This window comes from Oryctolagus cuniculus, chromosome 12 (genome assembly GCF_964237555.1).
Source record: "Oryctolagus cuniculus chromosome 12, mOryCun1.1, whole genome shotgun sequence".
NCBI classification, from domain to species: Eukaryota; Metazoa; Chordata; class Mammalia; order Lagomorpha; family Leporidae; genus Oryctolagus; species Oryctolagus cuniculus.
This window is the reverse complement of record NC_091443.1, coordinates 26,261,030-26,283,123: the sequence shown is the minus strand read 5'-3', so window position 1 is coordinate 26,283,123 and position 22,094 is coordinate 26,261,030. Positions and strand designations below refer to the sequence as shown.

Here is a 22,094-nt window from a genome sequence, read left to right as displayed (position 1 = left end):
ATGTCAGATAATACACCAGGCATTCCATTAGCAAAGTTTTTAAGAGAAATGAAAATTTATTTTCTGTTCATCTTGAAACAATGCTAGTCCTTTATTTTAATGGAGTTCTCATCAGAATTAAGCCTCTCCATAAAACTATCTCTGAAGGCTTACGCTTAAGCACTGCAATTTAGTCTTTCTAAAAAGACATTCCATTAGGAATCATTTTTAGCACTGTAAGTCCATGCCTCCGAACCCTGGGATGGAACCCTAATAAAGCAGACACATGTTGTAGCCTTACCTTGTCATCAGGTGGCTCATCCACAGCTAAGTCTTGTACCTCTTGAGCTACAACGTCGACAGGTGGAATTTCTTTCCTAACGCTATCAGAAACCCTCTGTCCACCTCTGGATTTCTGGGGCTGTTTCTTCACAGGTTCGTCCTTTATTTTTCCTTTCTTCCCCTTCTTTCCTTTTTCTTCTTTGTTTGAGCCTGCAGACTTTTAGTCACAGAAGAAAAATCAGTTAATGTTTTCAGTATTCTCAGTGATTTCTGTTTAACAAAAACGTACCAAATGCCCATTAAATGCTAGGCAAGAGCAGGATGCCCACTGAAAAGCCAAGGAAGAGGTGCTTTTTAGCTGTCACTTACCCCCAGCAATTTCATGATAAGTTCACGATCTTCTTCATCCTGGTCTTTGTACTTTTCCTTCATCTTTTTCATTTTACTCTACAAAATCAGGATTCTGGTTAGGAAGTTCAGTAAAAATAACAAGCAAATATTTGTAAAACAAGGTGCCTTTTGAAGTGCTTATTGAAAAATATGGAGGCTACACAGATGGATAAACCACAGTCCTCATCCTGAGGAATTTACATGGTTAGAAGTAAGGATTAGTGAACGCAATATGTTAAATACAACAGGAAAGATGCAAACACATTACTTCTAAAATAGAGAACCTTACAGTTTAAGCAAGAACTGTGGGGAAGAAATAAAACTTATGAGTTTTCCTAGAATAAGTAAATTTTATAGTACTTAGGAAGATAAGCAAGAATACAAAGTAAAAACCAGAGAAAACATTAAGTCATCACATTTGGCTATGGCATCATGGTACAATACAGAGGAAAAAAAGTGAACACCGCGAAGTGCCATGCAGGCACGGAATTTTGTTATCAAAACCAATGACTGGGGGCCAGCACTGTGGCATAGCGGATAAAAAGCCGCCGCCTGCAGTGCTGGCATCCCATATGGACACCAGTTTGAGTCCCAGCTGCTCCACTTCCAATCAAGCTCTCTGCCTGGGAAAGTAGTGGAAGATGGCCCAAGTTCTTGGGCCCCTGCACCTGCATGGGAGACACGGAAGAAGCTCCTGACTCCAGATCTGTGCAACTCTGGCCGTTGTAGCCAACTAGGGAGTGAACCAGCGGATGGTAGACCTCTCTCTCGGCCTCTCCTCTCTGTGTAACTGACTTTCAAATAAATAAATCTTTGGGAAAAAAAAAAAAAACAAACCAGTGACTCAATATTCTTGTTACAGATTCCAATTGCCCTGGGGATTTCTTTTTTTTTATTTTTTTTTTTTTATTTTTTTTATTTTTTTTATTTTTTTTTTTTGACAGGCAGAGTGGACAGTGAGAGAGAGAGACAGAGAGAAAGGTCTTCCTTTGCCGTTGGTTCACCCTCCAATGGCCGCCGCAGCCAGCGCGATGCGACCGGCGCACCGCGCTGATCCGATGGCAGGAGCCAGGAGCCAGGTGCTTTTCCTGGTCTCCCATGGGGTGCAGGGCCCAAGCACCTGGGCCATCCTCCACTGCACTCCCGGGCCACAGCAGAGGGCTGGCCTGGAAGAGGGGCAACCGGGACAGAATCCGGTGCCCCGACCGGGACTAGAACCCGGTGTGCCGGCGCCGCTAGGCGGAGGATTAGCCTAGTGAGCCGCGGCGCCGGCCACCCTGGGGATTTCTAAAACTATAGACATTCAGGCCCTACCTTGAAGTTTTTGTTTTCATGAGTGGTATCAACAGGAGCCCAAACAGCAAATTTATAAAATTATGAATCTTTCTTGACATAAGCTAACTATAAAAGAAAGATACAACCAGACTTGATTAAATAAATGATACTCATTGAAAATATACTATTATAAAAATGGCTATATCTCTTACCATAGACAAATAAAAAATCAGCTCAAAACAGGTCAAACTTAAATTACAACCTGAAAACATGAAACTTACAGAAAACAGAAGAAACACTTTAGGGCACTGGTGTGGCCAATGAATTTCTAGATAAGACAATAAAAGCAAAAAGAGACAAACGGTACCACTGCAAACTAAAAGCTGATGCACAGAAAAGGAAACAATCAACAGAGTGAAGAGACAACCTGCAGACTATCCCTCTGACAGGGGTTATCATCTAGTACACAGAACTCAACTGATCCATTTAAAAATGGGCAGATGCAAGTATTTGGCTTAGGTGGTGGTTTGGATACCCACATCCCACATGGCAGTGCCTGGGGTCAAGGCCTGCCTCTGTCCCAACTCCAACTTCCTGCTGAGGCACGCCTTGAAAGGCAGCAGGCGATGGCACAATTAGCTGGGTCCCTGCCACCCACGTGGCAAACCTGGATGGACTGCCTGGCTCTTGGCTTCAGCCCCTGAAATGAGACTGCAGTGGGGAGTGAACCAGCAGATGAGAACTCTGTCTCTCAAAAATTAAAAATCTTATAAGTGGGAAAATAATCTGAACACAGATTTTTCAAAAGAAGATATACAAATGGCCAATAAGTATATGAAAAAATGCTCAATATCGCTATCAGGAAAACAAAACCACAATGACATGTGACCCCAGGTAAAATGGCTATCAACAACAACAAAAAAACCATGTCTAGAACATAAAGCAAGCAGACCTCTCATACACTGTTGGGAGAACTATAAATAAACTACCAGTTCATCCACAATCCCACTACTGGGTATAAATCCAAAGGAAAGGAATGGAAATCAGTAATGCCAAATATGTACTTGCACTCCCATGTTTATTGTAGCACTATTCACAGTAGCCAAGATAAGGAATCAACAGATAAATGGGTGAAGATAATATGGTATTTATACATATCGTATATTATTTTTTTTTAATTTTTTTTTTTGACAGGCAGAGTGGACAGTGAGAGAGAGAGACAGAGAGAAAGGTCTTCCTTTGCCGTTGGCTCACCCTCCAATGGCTGCCAAGGCCGGCGCACTGCGGCCAGCGCACCGCGCTGATCCGATGGCAGGAGCCAGGTGCTTCTCCTGGTCTCCCATGGGGTGCAGGGCCCAAGCACTTGGGCCATCCTCCACTGCACTCCCTGGCCACAGCAGAGAGCTGGCCTGGAAGAGGGGCAACCGGGACAGAATCTGGCGCCCTGACCGGGACTAGAACCCGGTGTGCCAGCGCCGCTAGGTGGAGGATTAGCCTAGTGAGCCGCGGCGCCGGCCCGTATATTACTTTTTTTAAAGAGAGGTAGAGCCAGAGAGAGAGAGGTCTTGCATCCATTGGTTCACTCCCTAAATGTCTGCAACAGCCAGCACTGTGCTGTTCTGAAGCCAGGAGCCAGAAGCTGCTTCCTTGTCTCTCACATAGGTGCAGGAGCCAAGAACTCGGGCCATCTTCCACTGCTTTCCCAGGCCATAGCAGAGAGCTGGATTGGAAGTGGAGCAGCTGGAACATGAACCAGTGCCCATATGGGATGCCGGCGCTGCAGGCCAGGGCTTTAACCCGTTGCACCACAGCACCAGCCCCTATGGTATATTATTTGGTCACCAAAATTAAAATACTTGGGGCCAGTGCTGTGGCATCAAGGTTAAGTCTCTGCAGTGCTGGCATCCCATATGGGTAACAGATGGGAGTCCCGGCTGCTCCACTTCCAATCTAGCTCCCTACTAATGCACCTGGGAAAGCACTGTAGAATGGCCCAAGTACTTCCCTGGCTGCTGGCTTTGGTCTTGCCCAACCCCGGCCATGTGGCCATGCGGAGAGTGAACCAACAGATGGATGACCTCTCTTCTCTCCTCATCTCTGCAACTCTTTGAAATCAATAAATACATCTTCTAAAAAAAATACAATTCTGGGGGCTAACACTGTTCTATAGTGGGTTAAGCCACTGACTGCTGCAACAGCATCCTATACATCAGTTATCCTATATATCAGTTGATGTCTCATGCTCCACTTCTGATCCAGCTCCCTGCTAATGGGCCTGGGAAACCAGTGGAAGATGGCCCTAGTCCTTGGACCCCTGTACCCACGTGGGAGACCCAGATGAAGCTCCTGGCTCCTGGCGTCATCCTGGACCAACCCCGGCTGTTGCAGCCATTTGAGGAGTGAACCAACAGATCAAAGACCTTTCTACCTCTGCCTCTCTCCCTTTAAGTCTGCCTTTCAAATAATAAACAAATCTTAACAAAAAAAAATCTTGTCTGTGGTGCAATACGGATGAGCATGGACATTATGTTAAGTGAAATAGGCCATGCAGAGAAAGACAAATATACATGCTCTCATACAGAAGCCAAAGACAGTCCCACAAAAGTAGAGCATATAACACGGGATGCCGGAGGCTAGGAAGGATAAGGAGGCAGGAACAGGAGAAGATGAAAACTACAGTCAGCAGGGTTAAGTTCCAGGGTTTAATGGTCACTACAGTTACAGCAAGCTCCTCAGTGTGTGAAAGCACTTGGAACACATCCAAGAAATAACTTGTTTTCAGGATTGCAAAGAACTCTTATACATCAACTAGAAGTGGTACAGCCAGGACTTGAATTGGTGCCCATATGGGATGCTGGCACTGCAGGTGGCGGCTTAAACCGCTCTGCCACAGCGCTAGCCCCACTTCCAACTTTAAAAAAATAAAATAAAAACACCACCTCCCAACTTCATTTGTGATCCATACGTGCTCACTCTACCAAGCCGCCCTTGGGCTGGATTACCTTTTGTCCTCGTTTCATCGGCTGCACGGCTGGAACATTTCTGCTTGTGTTCTGATGAGCTTCAGTGTGTGCAGTACTTTCTTTTTCTTTGTCCTTTCCCTCTGTCATGTCCACATCTCCTGAATCATTGGGAAATTTCTTCTTCTTCATTTCCCTAAATACAAATGAAATGGGAACATCTAACTCTTACAAATTCTTAGTGCCCTAAAAAATTCCTTGCAAGGGGAATGTGTACAATATAGAAAATGGCTTCTGTTTACTTGGTAATCACAAGGCTACAGTATATAAAGAGCTGAAATCATCACAGAGGAAAAAGCTGAAAACTTTTCATCATCATGGATTTATCATTCCTTCTGCCATTCAGGTTCAACATACCATCACCTCGACTCAGCCCTACTCACCCCCCAACTCAGTCCCTTAACACCTTGATGGTCAGGCACTGGATGTGTAGTATTTGGATCAATATGGCCTTGGCACATCTTAGGCATTCAATAAATGGATTGGTTGCTTGAATAAATAGATTTTAAAAAGTAGATTAGGGAGGAAGGAGAAATTCTATTACTGTGATATTTTTCTTTCTATTTCTAAATGCCATGGCTCTGGTCTAGGTCCTTATCACCTCCCGCCCAAGCTGTTTCTAGCATGTCCTCCATAAACCGTTACAACCTTTTACATAATGTTCTTTAATTATCTGCCTATCTCTCATACCCACTCAAAATCTTCCAAAGGTATTCTTCATATCACTTTTGAGATAAAATCCAAAATTCTTATCTTGTCATTCCAGGTTCTCCACTTCTGTTGTAACTTCACCTCTCCAATCTTACATTCTACCTGTTTATAAACATGAACTTTCTCCTCCTTGGAATCTGCCTCCTTTTCTTCACTTACCTAAGCGCTAACACATCTTCAAGATTTATGAGGGTACTTCCAAAAGTTCATGGAAAATGGAATTAAAAGATAAGTTCATTTTGGTGCAAAATTTTTTAAATCCCTGCTTAATTTTTACATAATACGCACTTTACATGAAATTTCTGAAGACCCCCCCAATACTTTCAACGCGTTTCCCAAAACATCTTGACCTGTTACTCACTTTCAGACAATACTGTTTCTATATATATTACTAAACTTCTTGAATTCAGAGTCTTGGAGGCATGGTCATATTTTATCTATTTTATCCTCATTACCTTGCACAGTGCAGAGATTCAGAGTCCCCGAGACTGCTGAACGATTCTCTCCCTGCAAAACCAGCCTCACTGCTCCTTCTCAACTACAGCAGCTTCCTGAAGAGCCTGGCCCGTGCTGGTCCTGCCCACCCTCCAGGTGCTGTCTCCTTCCTTCTGGCCCTATCTTTCCACTTGCTTCCTAAGACCTGCTACTAAACACACACACACAATAATCCAGTCTCCTGTCTTACATGAAACATTCCTAACCAAATTTCAAGTATAGAATGAGCAACATGAATGCAAAAATCCAAAATTCTCTTCACAACTTTTTGAGGTATTTTGCAGAACTCTGGATTTTGAGATTGTAAGGATGCTCAACTGGCCAAGTCTACGCAAATATTTCAAACTCAAAGAAACTCAGAAATACTTCTGTTCCCAAGCATTTTGGATGAAGAATACTCACTCTATATTTACATTTACCCTGTAAAGATTGTCCTAGAACCAGCTTATTTAAAAACACTGAAGTTATCGTGCACACTCATACAATAAAAAGCTCTGTCTTATTAATTGAGTGTATTACATGAGGGTCCTTGAAACAGAAAAATGTATGAGAGCTCAATATTACAACTTTGAGATCTGTGGCAAATATCTGTGGTAATTTTAATAAAGGAAGCCTTTCGAACAGCCAAGTGATATGTGATAACTGAGTTGTTAACTTTAAAAAGAAAAAAAGCATGCTTTTCACTTAGATAACACAAATATGTTTACCTTCTTTCTTTGGCTGACAAATGTCTCCGGCTCTGTAATTTACTGTCACTCTATTAAAAACAACAACAAAAAAAACAAGCAAATACAAACAATAACATCACTATCAGTATTTTGAGGAATAAAAGATAAAAATTACTCTGTCTATTGAAAATAACAAGATGTTCTTCATAAAATTATGAAAGCAGTTTACCAAATTAGAAGATTCCTCTTTTGAAGCCAATTTCTGGAGGGACCTAGGAAAACAAACAGCAAAAAAAAAAAAACCATTGGCTTGTGAAACATTCATTTAGAAAATCCTAAAACAGTCCATTCACATCATACTCTCAAATACTGGCAATCCTACCAATTTCCAAATTTGGCAAAATTAGAAGAAAAAAAAACACAAATTGCTCACCTCTCCACACTTTTGAACATATTCTTAAATAGGTGGCAAGGATTGAAAATGTATTCAGTGCCAGAGTACAGATGTGCCAGATGTTTTGCATGCAAAAATCTTTACGAAACTCCTATGAGAGTGATAGCATTCTTTTTTTTACTGAGGAAACTGAGGTTTAAACAAAAAATAACTTGCTCAAGGACACACGCCAAGATTCAATTCTGATCTGACTCCTGGCCAATGCTGTTTTTTTTTTTTTTTTCTTTCTCCAAAGATTTTAGTAATTAATTGAAAAGCAGAGTGAGAGAGAGATCTTCCATCTGCTGCTTCACTCCCCAAATGGCTACAACCAACCAGGGCTAGGCCAGGCTGAAGCCAGGAGCTTTCTTTGGTTCTCCCATGTGGGTGGCAGGGGCCAAGGACTCAGGCTGCTGCTTTCCCAGGCACATTAGCAGGGAGCTGGATCTGAAGTGGAGCAGCCAGGACTTGAATCGGCACCCATAAGGGATGCCAGCATCACAAGCAGTGGCTTTACCTGCTAGGCTACAATGCCAGAGCCTGAGCAGTTCTTCCTTATCCCAGCAGTAGTAATGTTTTGAAACAATGGTTGTTCACTTGGTGTTCAACAGATTAAAGATGAAAGCACCTGAATTTTTTTCATGGAACTGCCTTTGTTGTATTTGCATTTACAACAATTTGCCTGCTTTTATTATGACCTGCTATGGCCACTTTGATATTAACTGTATTTTTCTACCCTGGTCTTGGAAATTTCTTTAGAAAGAGACTCAGTCACAGTGGAAAAATAAAAAGAAAGAAAAGAGAAGGTAAAGTACTAAATAATAGGACAACTGAGGTTAACAGTTTTTGTTTTTGTTTTGACAGGCAGAGTGGACAGTGAGAGAGAGAGAGACAGAGAGGAAGGTCTTCCTTTGCCGTTGGTTTACCCTCCAATGGCCGCCACGACCAGCGCGCTGCGGCCAGCGCACCGCGCTGATCCGATGGCAGGAGCCAGGTACTTATCCTGGTCTCCCATGGGGTGCAGGGCCCAAGCACTTGGGCCATCCTCCACTGCACTCCCTGGCCACAGCAGGGAGCTGGCCTGGAAGAGGAGCAACCAGGACAGAATCCGGCGCCCCGACCGGGACTAGAACCCGGGGTGCCAGCGCCGCAAGGTGGAGGATTAGCCTAGTGAGCCGCAGCCGCAGCGCCGGCCAGGTTAACAGTTCCTAAGTCAGTCTTGGTATTAGCCCATGGCCACTCTCAGCCTGGAATATAAAAAACTCTGTTTTTTTTTAACTTACCTTTGGGACTGCAGGTGGGACAAGTCAATGGTAGTATCAGGATAGCTGATCTCTTCCCCTTCATCCTTCACTTCCCCAGCAGGCTCCGGGTCCTCTGTAACCTCTTCATATTCTCCTTCGTCTTCGGAGCTTTCTTCCCGAATGCGTTCTTCATTCAGTTCATCACCAGCACTCTGAACAGGAACATCCTCTTGGTCAACCTGAGTCGTGAATTCCACTTCTACAGGAGTTTCGTGTGATTCCTCTTTATCTTCCTCACTGCTCGTGTCACCTCCATCTGTAGAATTACCTTAAGAGAAATAGTATAAGACTAACAAATCCACATGAGTTTTCCTAATGATATTCCATCGACTCGCTGTTTTCATAATGGTCATCAAAAAATACCAAATCATTACCAAAGTAGTGTGAGACTTCAACAAACAATCCGTACCACGAATAGGTTGAACTAAATAGCCTCCAAGGTTCATTACAGTGAATTTCTTATATACTGTTAACATTTTTACAATGAAAACAATAACTGGCCTTAAAATTATTTGTATAAGGGTGGATGTGCAGTTACAATACCACTTGAGACTCCTGCATCCCATATTAGAGTGCCCAGGTTCAAGTCCCAGGTCCTCATCCGATTCCAAATTCGGGCTAATGTATATCCTGGGAAGCAGCAGGTGAAGGCTCAAGAACTTGGGTCCCTGCCACCTAACGTGAGAGACCCAGACAGAGTTCCAGGCTCCTGGCTTAAGCCAGTCCCAGACCTAGCTATTGGTGGATATCTGGGAGGTAAACCAACAGGTAAGTGACCTCTGTATGTCTCTATCTCTATGTCTTTCAAATAAAAAAAGTTTTGGGGGCTGGCACTGTGGTGCAGCGGGTTAAAGTCCTGGCCTGAAGCTCTGGCATCCCATGTGGGCGCAGGTTCAAGTCCTGGCTGCTCCTCTTCCAATCCAGCTCTCTGCTATAGCCTGAAAAAGCAGAAGATGGCCCAAGTCCTTGGGCCCCTGCACCTGTGTGGGAGACCCAGAAGGAGCTCCTGGCTCCTGGCTTTGGATCAGCGCAGCTCTGGCCAATGCGGCCATCTGGGGAGTAAACCAGAGGATAGAAGACCTCTCTCTCTGCCTCGATCTATCTCTGTAACTCTCAAATAAATAAACTAAATCTTTAAAAACAAATTAAAATTCTTAAAAATTAGCTATATAAATTCTTCTACTTTTAGATTGTATATGAGAACCAAAATAATACTTGTTATATAACGGGTAGATAGCAGGCACTCATATTTTTGCAAAAGGAATACTGTCTACTGGTAATAATAGGGTTTGCTTGCCTCAACTTTCAAATGGAGATGCTAGAGGTCAGTGTTGTGGCATCATGGGTTAAGCCGTCACTTATAACGCCAACATCCCATGTGGGCACTGGTTCGAGTCCTAGCTACTCCACTTCTGATCCGGCTCCAAGCTAATGTGCCTGGGAAAACATCAGAAGATGGCCCATGTTCTTGGAACTCTGCTACCCACATGGGAGACCTGGAAGAAATTCCTGGCTCCTGGCTTCAGCCTGGCCCAGCCCTGGCTGTTTTAAAGCCATCTGGGGAGTGAACCAGTGGATGGAAATCTCTAACTCTGCCTTCATATAAATAACTAAATGTTTTAAATTGTTTATTTGGAAGGCAGAGTTACAGAGAGAGATAAGGAGAGACAAAGAGACATTCAATCCATTGGTTCATTCTTCAAATGGCTGCACTGACCAAGGCTGGGTCAGGCCAAACCCATGAGCTTCTTCTGGGTCCCCCATGTGGGTAGCAGAAACACAAGCACTAGGGCCATTCTCTGCTGCTTTCCCAGGCACGTTACCAGGGAGCTGGATCAGAAGTGGAGCAGCCAGGACTCGAACCAGCCCCTACGTGAGATACCTGGTTTAACTTGCTATGCCACAGTACCATCCCAATCAAATCAACAAATAACAGTAAATAATGGGCTGGAGCTGTGGTGTAGTGGGTAAAGCTGCCGCCTGCAGTGCTGGCATCCCATATGGGTGCCGGTTCAAGTCCCTGCTGCTCCACTTCTGGTCCAGCTCTCTGCTATGGCCTGGGAAAGCAGTAGAAGATGGCACAAGTGCTTTGGCCCTGCACCTGCATGAGAGCCCTAAAAGAAGCTCCTGGCTCCTGGCCCAGCTCCAGCCATTGTGGCCATCTAGGGAGTGAACCAGCAAATGGAAGACCTCTTTCTCTCTGCCTCTGCCTCTCTGCAACTCTGTCTTAAAATAAATACATAAATCATTAAAATAAATAAAATCTGATGCTATCACCCACCTGACAAGACTGTGAGAAGTTAAATAAAAAATAAAAGCACTTGGCCGGCGCCCGGCTCAATAGGCTAATCCTCCGCCTTGCGGCGCCGGCACACCAGGTTCTAGTCCCCCGGTCAGGGCACCGGATTCTGTCCCGGTTGCCCCTCTTCCAGGCCAGCTCTCTGCTGTGGCCCAGGAGTGCAGTGGAGGATGGCCCAAGTAGGTGGGCCCTGCACCCCATGGGAGACCAGGATAAGCACCTGGCTCCTGCCTTCGGATCAGCACGGTGCGCTGGCCACGGCGGCCATTGGAGGGTGAACCAACGGCAAAGGAAGACCTTCCTCTCTGTCTCTCTCTCTCACTGTCCACTCTGCCTGTCCAAAATAAATAAATAAATTAAAAAAAAAAAATAAAAGCACTTTATACAATGAATGCCAAGGACATGATGAATTTTAATTAGAATCTTGCAGCATAGCAGTAGTTGAAAGTGAGACAGTATAGTAATAATCCTAAAAGGAATGACCCTAGGAGAGAGTAATTAACTGAAGAACTAGTTTAGTACTTTCCACAGTTCCCTTGGGTAGAGAGGACAATTTATTCCAGCAACTGTAGCTACTCGCTCCTCCTCCCAGAACAAATCAACCACAACATATATGAAACAAATATATTATTAAATCAAGTTAAGTTCTCATATGAGAAGTTTTATTTGTTAAGAATATCTATCACTTCTAATTCTTAACCCAGAAAGTAAATGCTGATTCATAAATACTCAAGTCTATCTTTGTTAAACACACTTATGTATTATCCATTACATACTGAGGTCTTTCTATATAACCCTATATTAAGGTACATTAGTTTTGTATCCAATTAAATACTTCAATTCACTAGAGTACTTTTTAAAAAGTTTTACATATTTAAAAAAAGTATGTATCTAGGCTCCAAAGCCAGGAGCCATGAACTCAATCCAGGTCTCCCAGGAGGGTGGCACAGACTCACCTACTTGAGTCATCAACACTGCCTCCCAGGGTATACACGCTAGCAGGAAGCCAGAATCAGGAATCAAAGCAGAGGAGCAAACCTAGGCACTCCGATATGGAACCTGGACATCCTAACCAGCGTCTCAACTTCTAGGCCAAATGCCTGCTCTGAGTAAGTATACCTAACATTTCCAAAACCAAAATATCATAAAATTGACTGCAAAAATTTTGATTTGGTTTGTTTTGGAATTTCAATAAACCCCACAGATACAATCTTCTAAGTAAGGATTTAGAAGCAAAACTAGAAAATAAGAAACATCACAAGCAAATTCATTAAAATTTGTGGACTACCTAGTTGTTCCATTTCTTCTGAGATCAGTTCACTTGAGCAACTCGCCAGGGTCTCCATGTCTTCGTCCTGTATTCTGACTTTACGTTCACCACGATGTCTCCAAACACAAGACTCATCTACCTAGAGAAACAGTTTCTTTTCACTGATGGAATTTTGGGTAAAGCTAACGAAAATTGGGGGACAAAAAACACCAAAAATCTGAAAAGTACCTTAAAGAGGAAGCTAAACCCCATCATTAGATATGAGGGAGGAAGGAAATTCTTTTTTCCTACAAAAAATAATGTGCATTAATATTTTTAAAAATCAGTTTTCTCTACTTTTTGTTCGTGAATTATCTGACACAGATAGTCAAATTTATTTTAACTGTTACTGTATCATGAAGAATATATTTAGTATTCTGTATAGAACAGTAATTTTAAAAATATGTATACTTGTTTTTACCTTTTGAATCACATTCTAGTTAATTGTTATTTAAAAAAAAAAATCAGGATATATTTTTACCCTTACAACTAAACTATGTAAAAGCACATTCTCATCAATAAAAATATATGTGGCAATGACATGACAAATACTAAATTTGCTACACTGAGTAAAAATTTCCTTATTTCATAGCAGATTTTTTATGTGGAATCAGAGTAATAACTTTCTATATGGACAGTATTTGTAGATGGTCCTCAAACCTGTCTCCATAATACACCAACAACAAGACTAGGGCTATTTTTCATGTCAAGATATTACCTCTTATCATGAAGCTTCCTGTTGTCAAATATTCTCCAGTTGGTGCTGTTTTAGACACCTGAGGAATATAAAATAAGTTATGTTCTTATGTCAAGAAATACTTGGAGGGGCAGGAGAGCTGCATTTAATATGAGAGTGAGTTCAGAGTTCTGCTTCTGCTTCTGTTTCTAGCTTCTTGCAAATGCACACCCAGGAAAGTAGCAGGTGAGTCCCTGCCACCCAGATGGAAAACTCAAAAAGGGGGAGTTCCAGGCTCCTAGCTTCAGCCTAGCTTAGCCCTGGCCATTGCAGGCATTGTCAGAGTAAACTAACAGATGTAAACCAGAGATGGAGATCTCTTTCCATTTGTCCCTCTCTCTCTGCCTTTCAAATACATGAAAGTTTAAAAATCAGGGATTTTTTTTCCCAAGAATTCCAAGGATTCTTTTCAAGAAGAGAAAAGTAAAGTCATATTCAAATAAGCAGTACTATGTCCCTAGAAGCTTGTAATTCTGCAATAACTTTTACGACTGAGGAATGGATAAAAGAAATAAAATGAAAGATACCTTTGGCAGTAACAAAGAAAGAAATAACAAAAGATTCCCTATATTAATAATTTCCAAATGCCATGGAATACAGCCAAAACTAGTCCACTCGTTTCTTTCAGTGTGAGATAATGAGAAAAGTAAGGATAGTGGGGCCAGCACTGTGGCATAGAAGGTTAAGCCTCTGCCTGCAGTGCCAGCATCCCCAGTGGGTGCCGGTTCAAGTCCCAGCTGTTCCATTTTCGATCCAGCTCCCTGCAATATGCCTGGAAAAGCAGAAGATGGAGTAAGTCCTTGGGCTCCTGCACCCGTGGGGGAAACCTGAATGAGGTTCCTGGTTCCTGGCTTTGGCCTGCCCAGCCCTGATGGTTGTGGCCATTTGGAGAGTGAACCAAAAGATGGAAGGTATCTTACTGTTTGTTCTCTCTTGTTCCTTCTCTCTATTTCTGCCTCTCAAATAAATAAATAAATCTTTAAAGAAAACAAAAACTAAAACTAAGGATAGTTTAATAGGCTTACCATAAAGCTGTATTTATTGAACCTTAACTTGTTAAATGTAATTCTTTCTGAGATTCCCTCTTTTGGAAATAAAATAAGCTTTAATTTTAGGAAACAAAGATGACAGCAGATTTAAAAAACATATGTTGTTTCAGCAAAACAGAATTTCAGTTATCTTATTAGGGTATTTTTAAAAATGTTTTACATGTGTGACATCTCCAAATCTGATAGCATATTTATTACTTATGGCTATTAAAACACCAAAGGATAAAAAAAAATTCTCTTCATTAAAGAACTAAAGCTCCTGGGGCCAGAGCCATGGTTAATCCTCCGCCTGCAGCACCGGTATCCCATATGGGCACTGCTTCTAGTCCCAGCTGCACCTCTTCCAATCCAGCTCTCTGCTATGGCCTGGGAAAGCAGTGGAAGATGGCCCGGGTGCTTGGGCCCCTGCACCTGTATGGAGACCAGGAGGAGGCACCTGGCTCCTGGCTTCGGATTGGTGCAGCTCCAGCCATTGCAGCCATTGGGGAATGAACAAACGGAGGGAAGACCTTTCTCTCTGTCTCTCCCTCTCATTGATTGTAACCCTACCTATCAAAATAAATAAATTCTTTAAAAACAAACAAACAAAAAAAAACTAAAGCCCCTTTCATAATATTATTGATACAGATATTGTTATAATTCCCCACGTGTTGTTATTTCCCTAAAAACCTATTATAGCATAGCAGATAATAAATACAAATATAAAATGAAACTAAATCTAAGGGATGATAATAGAACTCAACTTTTTTACCCTATCATATAGCTAAACCATGTAAAAATGTATTACTATCAATTTTAATTCTTTTCTAAAATTTTATTTATTTGTGGTAGACAGACAAAAAGACAAAACTCCCAAACACTGGCTCACCCCCAAATGCTTTCAACATCCAAGTCTGGGCCAGGCCAAAGGTGGGAGCCAGGAACTCATTCCAAGTCTCCCACATGGCTATCAGAGGAGGAACTACTTGAGTCATTACTATGCTGTCTCCTAGGGTATATACTAGCAGGAAGTTGGAATCAGGAGTGGAATCAGGACTTGAACCAATCAATCGGATACGGAATGTCGGTATCCCAACTAGCATTTCAGTCACTAACACCAAATAACCTCCACCCATTTTAAGTCTTGAAATGTGAAATCAACAGCAACATGAACTCAAATACAGAATGAAGATCACCAAATAAACACCTCTAATAGTGTTAAAATAATTTTGTGAAACAAAACAAACAAACAAAAAAACCAGCATTAACCACAAAGGACAGTGACTAAAACCAAATGCACAAAAAAACACTATAGCATATACCCACTTTTCTGGAAAGGCAAAAGAGAATTCAGAAAATTCCAACCAAAGGAGAAGACGTTTTAGGTCAGTTTGCCAGTCATAACTGGAACACTATCCTATATAACTGCAAGGGTCACTCTTTATATAGGTCTCTGCTCAAATCTTCCCTTCCCAGAAAGGCCTCTTTTGATACTTCCCTATTACTCCCTCTCCTATTCTTTAAAAAAAAAAAAAAAAAAAAAAGTACAGCTTTTTGTCAACTGAACACTGTGTACATATTTTTTCATTACCACCAACATGTAAACTCTCTCAAGCCTGCTACCTGTCTGTCCACACCCTCAAAATGTGGCACACAGTAGTAGCTCTTAACAGATTAAGAAAAAGGGGCCGGCGCCGCGGCTCACTAGGCTAATCCTCCACCTTTCGGTGCCGGCACACCAGGTTCTAGTCCCGGTTGGGGCGCCGGATTCTGTCCCGGTTGCCCCTCTTCCAGGCCAGCTCTCTGCTGTGGCCAGGGAGTGCAGTGGAGGATGGCCCAAGTGCTTGGGCCCTTCACCCCATGGGAGACCAGGAGAAGTACCTGGCTCCTGCCATCAGATCAGCGCGGTGCGCTGGCCGCAGCGGCCATTGGAGGGTGAACCAATGGCAAAAGGAAGACCTTTCTCTCTGTCTCTCTCTATCTCACTGTCCACTCTGCCTGTCAAAAAATTAAAAAAAAAAAAAAGAAAAGAAAAGAAAAAAAGAAAAAGGACCACAGCCCTTATTACCTGATGATGGTACACCCACCAAGCACTAGTGATAACTCGTGCATCCCAGGCAGCACTGTAGCAAAGCGCCATTGTCCCAGCTTCAGTCAAGGTCCTTGGTGGAATGGGTTCTCCTGTAATTACAATGCTACAATGCCTTAACTCCAAAGAACAGACTTTCTATAGAACAAGATATGAAAATCATATGCAGATGCAGATAACAGGTTCAATCATTTTATATTTTAAATACTAATACCACCATTTTTACTTCAACAGTATAAAATATTACTATTTTTATTAAAAATATTTTTACATGACAGACTTTCAGATGACCTTTGTAAATAAAATAAGTCCGAGAAGAAATATCCTCACACTTAGAAGTCAATAATTCTAACTTCATTTAAGAAAGCACAATTCAGAAAAATCTATTTAAAGTTTGACAGCTTCCAGAATATAGACTGCTGGAAACATCAAAATGAGACCACGTTAATAAGGGCCTTACAAAGAGATTTCAAGTATTTTTAAAAATGAGATAATTCATACACCATAAAATTCACCCTTTTGAAGTATATAATGGTTTTTAGTCTATTCATAAAGCCATGTAACCATTAACACTACATAATGCCAGAACATTTTTCAATATCCCCAAACTGAAACCCTGTATGTATTAGTAGTCATTCCTCATTTTCCCATAGGAATCAGTAACCTATTTCCTGTCTCTAAGGATTTGCCTGGTTTGGACATTTAGTATAAACAGAATAATATGCAGCCTTCCTTATTTGCCTTCTTTCACTTAGTCTAATGTTTTCAAGATTCCGGCCGGCGCCATGGCTCAATAGGCTAATCCTCCGCCTTGCGGCGCCGGCACACCGGGTTCTAGTCCCCGGTCAGGGCCCGGATTCTGTCTGGTTGCCCCTCTTCCAGGCCAGCTCTCTGCTGTGGCCTGGGAGTGCAGTGGAGGATGGCCCAAGTGCTTGGGCCCTGCACCCACATGGGAGACCAGGAGAAGCACCTGGTTCCTGGCTTCGGATCAGCGCGATGCGCAGGCCACAGCACACCGGCTGTGGCGGCCATTGGAGGGTGAACCAACGGCAAAAGGAAGACCTTTCTCTCTTGTCTCTCTCTTTCACTGTCCACTCTGCCTGTCAAAAATAAAATAAATAGGCCGGCGCCGCGGCTCACTAGGCTAATCCTCCGCCTAGCGGCGCCGGCACACCGGGTTCTAGTCCCGGTCAGGGCGCCGGATTCTGTCCTGGTTGCCCCTCTTCCAGGCCAGCTCTCTGCTGTGGCCAGGGAGTGCAGTGGAGGATGGCCCAGGTGCTTGGGCCCTGCACCCCATGGGAGACCAGGAAAAGCACCTGGCTCCTGGCTCCTGCCATCGGATCAGCACGGTGCACCGGCCGCAGCGCGCCGGCCGCGGCGGCCATTGGAGGGTGAACCAACGGCAAAGGAAGACCTTTCTCTCTGTCTCTCTCTCTCACTGTCCACTCTGCCTGTCAAAAAAAATAAAAATAAATAAAAAAAATAAAAAAATAAAATGAAATAAATAAAAAAAAAGAACTTGTACACTTCTTAAAAAGATTCCACCATGCAGAACATATGTAACTACTTAATTTTTTTAAAATCTGAATACATTTTACTGCATATATACAATGTTGCTTATCTACCCATCAACTGATGGATACATAGGTTTTTTCCCCCCTTTCTTGGCTATTATAAATAATGCCTGCGTGAATGTTTGCACACATGCTTTGTACAGACAATTAGGTATATTCCTGTAATTTGAAAGGGGGGCGGTCACAACTATGTTTAATTTGCTGACAAACTGCCAAACCATTCTTCATAGCAACTCTCATTTTCAATTCATATGAGGGTTCTAATTTCTCTACATGCTTAGTAACACTTATTATCTATTTTGCATTATAACCATTCTATTGAGTATGTTAGAATTTCAATGTGGTTTTGATTTACATTTCCCCCTAGTAACTGACAATACTGAGCATCTTTTCATTTGTTTACTGGCCATTCATCTAACTTTGGATAAATGTCCACTTGATGAGGTTAGCATCGTGGCGTAATAAGTAAAGCCAGCGCCGCATCCCATATGGGGGGTACTGTTCCACTTCTGATCCAACACCCTGTTAATGTACCTGGGAAAGCATCAAATGATGGCCCAAGTGCTTGGGCCTTCACCCATGTGGGAAACCCAGATGAAGCTCCTGGCTCCTGGCTCCAGCCTGGCTCAACTCCAGCCATTGAAGCCATCTGGGGAGTGAACCAGAGGAGGGAAGACCTATCTTTCTGTCTCTCCCTCTCTCTAACTCTTTTAAATAAATAAAATAATCTAAAAAAAAAAAAAAAAAAAAAAGTCCACTTGAATCCTTTTTTATTTTTTTGTTTTGTTTTTATTTTTTAAAAGATTTATTTTACTTATTTGAAAGTCAAAGTAACACATAGAGAAGAAGGAGAGGCAGATAGAGAGAGAGAGGTCTTCCATCCACTAGTTCACTTCCCAACTGGCTAGGCTGATCCAAAACCAGGAGCCAGAAGCCTCCTCCAGGTCTCCCAAAGGGTGCAGGGACCCAAGGACTTGGGCCATTTTCTACTGCTTTCCCAGGCCACAGCAGAGAGCTGGATCAGAAGTGGAGCAGCTGGGATTCAAACTAGTGCCCATATGGGATACTGGCACTGTAGGCGGCGGCTTTTACCTGCTATGCCACAGCGTAGCCTTTGTTCATTTTTAAATGTTGTTATTTCTCTTTCGAGTCTTAAGTGTTTATTTTTTATTAAAATATTTTATTTGTTTACTTGAAAATCAGAGTTACAGAGAGGCACAGGCAGAGAGAGAGAGAGGTTTTCCATCTGCTGGTTCACTCCCCAGATGGCCACAACAGCCGGAGCTGAGCCAATCTGAAGCCAGGAGCCAGGAGCTTCTTCTGGGTCTCCCACATGGGTGCAGGGGCCCAAAGACTTAGGCCTTTTTTTTTTTTTTTTTAATTTGACGGATAGAGTTAGACAGTGAGAGAGAGAGAGACAGAGACAAAGGTCTTCCTTCCATTGGTTCACCCTCCAAATGGCCGCCACGCCGGAGCCACGCCAACCCAGCTGATCCAAAGCCAGGAGCCAGGTGCTTCCTCCTGGTGGAGATGCTCACATCTCCCATGTGGGTGCAGGGGTGCAAGGACTTGGCCATCCTCCACTGCCTTCCTGGGCCACAGCAGAGAGCTGGACTGGAAAAGGAGCAACTGGGACTAGAACCCAGTGCCCATATGGGATGCCGGCGCTGCAGGCGGAGGATAAACCAAGTGAGCCTTGGCGCTGGCCCCAACTCAGGCTATCTTGTACTGCTTCACTAGCCCATAGCAGAGAACTGGATCAGAAGTGGAGCAGCCAGGACTCGAACCGGCACCCATATGGGATGCCAGCACTGCAGGTGGCAGCTTTATCCACTACGCCACAGCGCCAGCCCTAAGTCTTAAGTGTTCTTTGGATACTGATCCCGTATCAGATGTAAGATTTGTAACCATTTTCTCCTATTCTATGGGTTGCCTTTTCACTTTCTTGATAACACTTTTTAATAAAGGTTTTTCATTTTTAAGTCCTACTTACCTATTTTGTTTGGTTCCCTATGACTTTAATATCATATAACAAATAACTGAATAATCCAAGCTTATGAAGATTTATACCTTGTTTTCTTCCAACAGTTTTATACTTTCAGCTCTAAAGTCTAGATCTTGAAGCATGCACTATCGTGCAGAGGGTTAAGCTGATGCTTGGGATGCCTTAAGACTGCACTAGAGTGCCAACTTGAGTCCTAGCTACTTCCACTATAGCATCCTGTTAATGCACCTTGGAAAGCAATGGAAAAAGGTCCAAGGGCTTGGGTCCCTCCCACACCTGTGGGAGACCCAGAAGCAGCTCCAGGCTCCTGGCTTCATCATGGTCCAGCTCTATTACAGGCATTTGGGTTATGAATCAGCAAACAGATGATATCTCTCTCGCTCCCCTTGTCACTCTGCCTTTCAAATAAATTAATAAAACTTTTTGAAAAACCTAGGTCTTTAAAGTATTTTAAAATAGTACAGTGGGTGGTGTAAATGGTGTAAAGAAGAAGGTCTAACTTCATTCTTTTGCATGTAGATATATAGTTGCCCCAATATCACTGTTAAAAAGATTATTCTATGAAAAGATAAGCCACAGCTTGAGTGAACATATATGCTGAAGACAAAGCAGATGTTATCCAAAATATACAAAGAACTACTAGAATGCGACAGTGGGAACACAAACAACGAATGTTACGGCAGAGACCTTACTAAGGAAGACACAAGAAGACAAACAGGTCATCATGGAAATGCAAATTAAAATGATAATGCCACTACACATTTATTAAAAAGGCCAAAATCAAGATCACTGACACCAACTGGTGGCAAGGTTGTGAAGCAACAGAATTCTTTCATTACTGTTGGAATGCAAATAGGAATGCAAATAGAAGAGTCTAAAGATTTCTTACAAAACTACTCTAAACATAGAAATCAACAATCTTGATCTCTGATACTAACTCACATTAACTGGAAAATTCTGTCCATATGAAAACCCACACGGGGCTGGCACTGTGGCATGGCAGACTGGGCCTACCATCTGCCATGCCAGCATCCCATATGGGCACCAGTTCAAGACCTAGCTGCTCCACTTCTGATTCAGATATCTGCTATGGCCTGGGGAAGCAGCTGAGGATGGCCCAAATCCTTGGGCCCCTGCACCTGCGTGGGCGACCTGGAAGAAGATCACGGCTCCTGGCTTTGGACTGGTGCAGTTCTGGGCGCCGTGGCCAACTGGGGAGTGAACCAGTGAATGGAAGATCTCTCTCTCTCTCTCTCTCTCTCTCTGCCTCTCCTTCTCTCTGTGTGTAACTCTGACTTTCAAATAAATAAATAAATCTTTAAAATAAAAAAAAAGAAAAGCTACATACAGACATTTACAGCAATTTTATTCGTAACTGCCAAAAACTAGAAGCAACCAAGATGTCACATTTAGGAATTCTCCAAATTTTCTTCTACTGGTTTCTAATTTCACTCCATTATGGTCAAAATCTTCATATGATTTCATTTGTTTTATATGTATTGAGACTTGTTTTATAGACTATCATATGCTATCCCAGAGAATGTTCCATAAGCACTTGAGAATAGTCTGCTGCTGATAGGTACAGTGCTTACAAATTTCTGTTAGATCTAGTTAGTGTAAAGTGTTGTCTAGGTCTTCTGTTTCCTTATAGATATTGTGTCTACTTATTACATTCAGGACTGAAAGTCTCCAAATATTATTTTAAAGGTTTTTATTTCTCCTTGCAATTCTGTCAGGTTTTGCTTCACATCAAGGGTTGTTGGGTACATATATGCTTCTCATGGTTACAGCCTGTTAATGGAGTCATCCTTTTATCATTACATTCTCCTTTATCTCTACTGATTTTAGCCTTATCATTACACTAAATGTATTTTAAGGAAAGGAAGTAAAATTCTGAATAAGAGAAATATATTACCTGTTGGATTCTTAATTACACAACTGGTAGCTCCATGAAGATCAGCATGTACATAAATGTCTCCTTAAAAATCAATAAGAAAAGACACTTTCAGAAGTCCTATTTCTAAATGTGAAAAATGGTTGCAAACTTCAGCAATGAAAAGTTAAGCTTTTAACAATATGACCTACAATGCTTTTGGAAGACTGAAAGCTATTTTATTAATGTAGCAGAAGACTGAGAATTAGCTCAGCAACATAACTTGAGGAACATTCACTTAAGATGAGAATTATGTGTCAAAGCACATTCAACAAATCATAAACTGTTAAATCCTTCCACTCATTAAATCAAACAGAAGAGGATAAGATGAAAATAAATTCCCAGTGTTCATGTAACTGATCCAATCATTTAAATGAAAATTCTTTAGAATTTTAATTCTACTTACCTGTTGTCAAGTATCTTTTCACAATTATTTCGTTCTGCTGCTGATCTCGTCCACCTATAATTAGATAGTTCTCTGAGCTAATGAACCACAGAAACTTTTCAAACCTACCAAATTGAAAGAAAGCAAAGTTAACATTTCTTTTTCATTACAGCTATCTG

General features: G+C 42.3%; 1 protein-coding gene across 2 annotated transcripts in view; it reads right to left on the bottom strand.

Annotated features, from left to right (window-relative positions):
- The window catches only part of NEMF (nuclear export mediator factor), a gene marked incomplete in the record, with an annotated part of 57,237 nt that overhangs the window by 6,874 nt on the left and 28,269 nt on the right, over window positions 1–22,094 (bottom strand). Inside the window, 12 exon segments of one of the 2 annotated variants that reach the window (XM_070053687.1) lie at window positions 281–478; window positions 631–708; window positions 4,929–5,082; window positions 6,860–6,909; window positions 7,050–7,092; window positions 8,537–8,825; window positions 12,145–12,265; window positions 12,355–12,413; window positions 12,884–12,941; window positions 15,998–16,110; window positions 21,513–21,575; window positions 21,937–22,040. In XM_070053687.1, coding sequence (XP_069909788.1) covers window positions 281–478; window positions 631–708; window positions 4,929–5,082; window positions 6,860–6,909; window positions 7,050–7,092; window positions 8,537–8,825; window positions 12,145–12,265; window positions 12,355–12,413; window positions 12,884–12,941; window positions 15,998–16,110; window positions 21,513–21,575; window positions 21,937–22,040 — 1,330 coding nt within the window. 2 annotated transcript variants of the gene reach the window in all.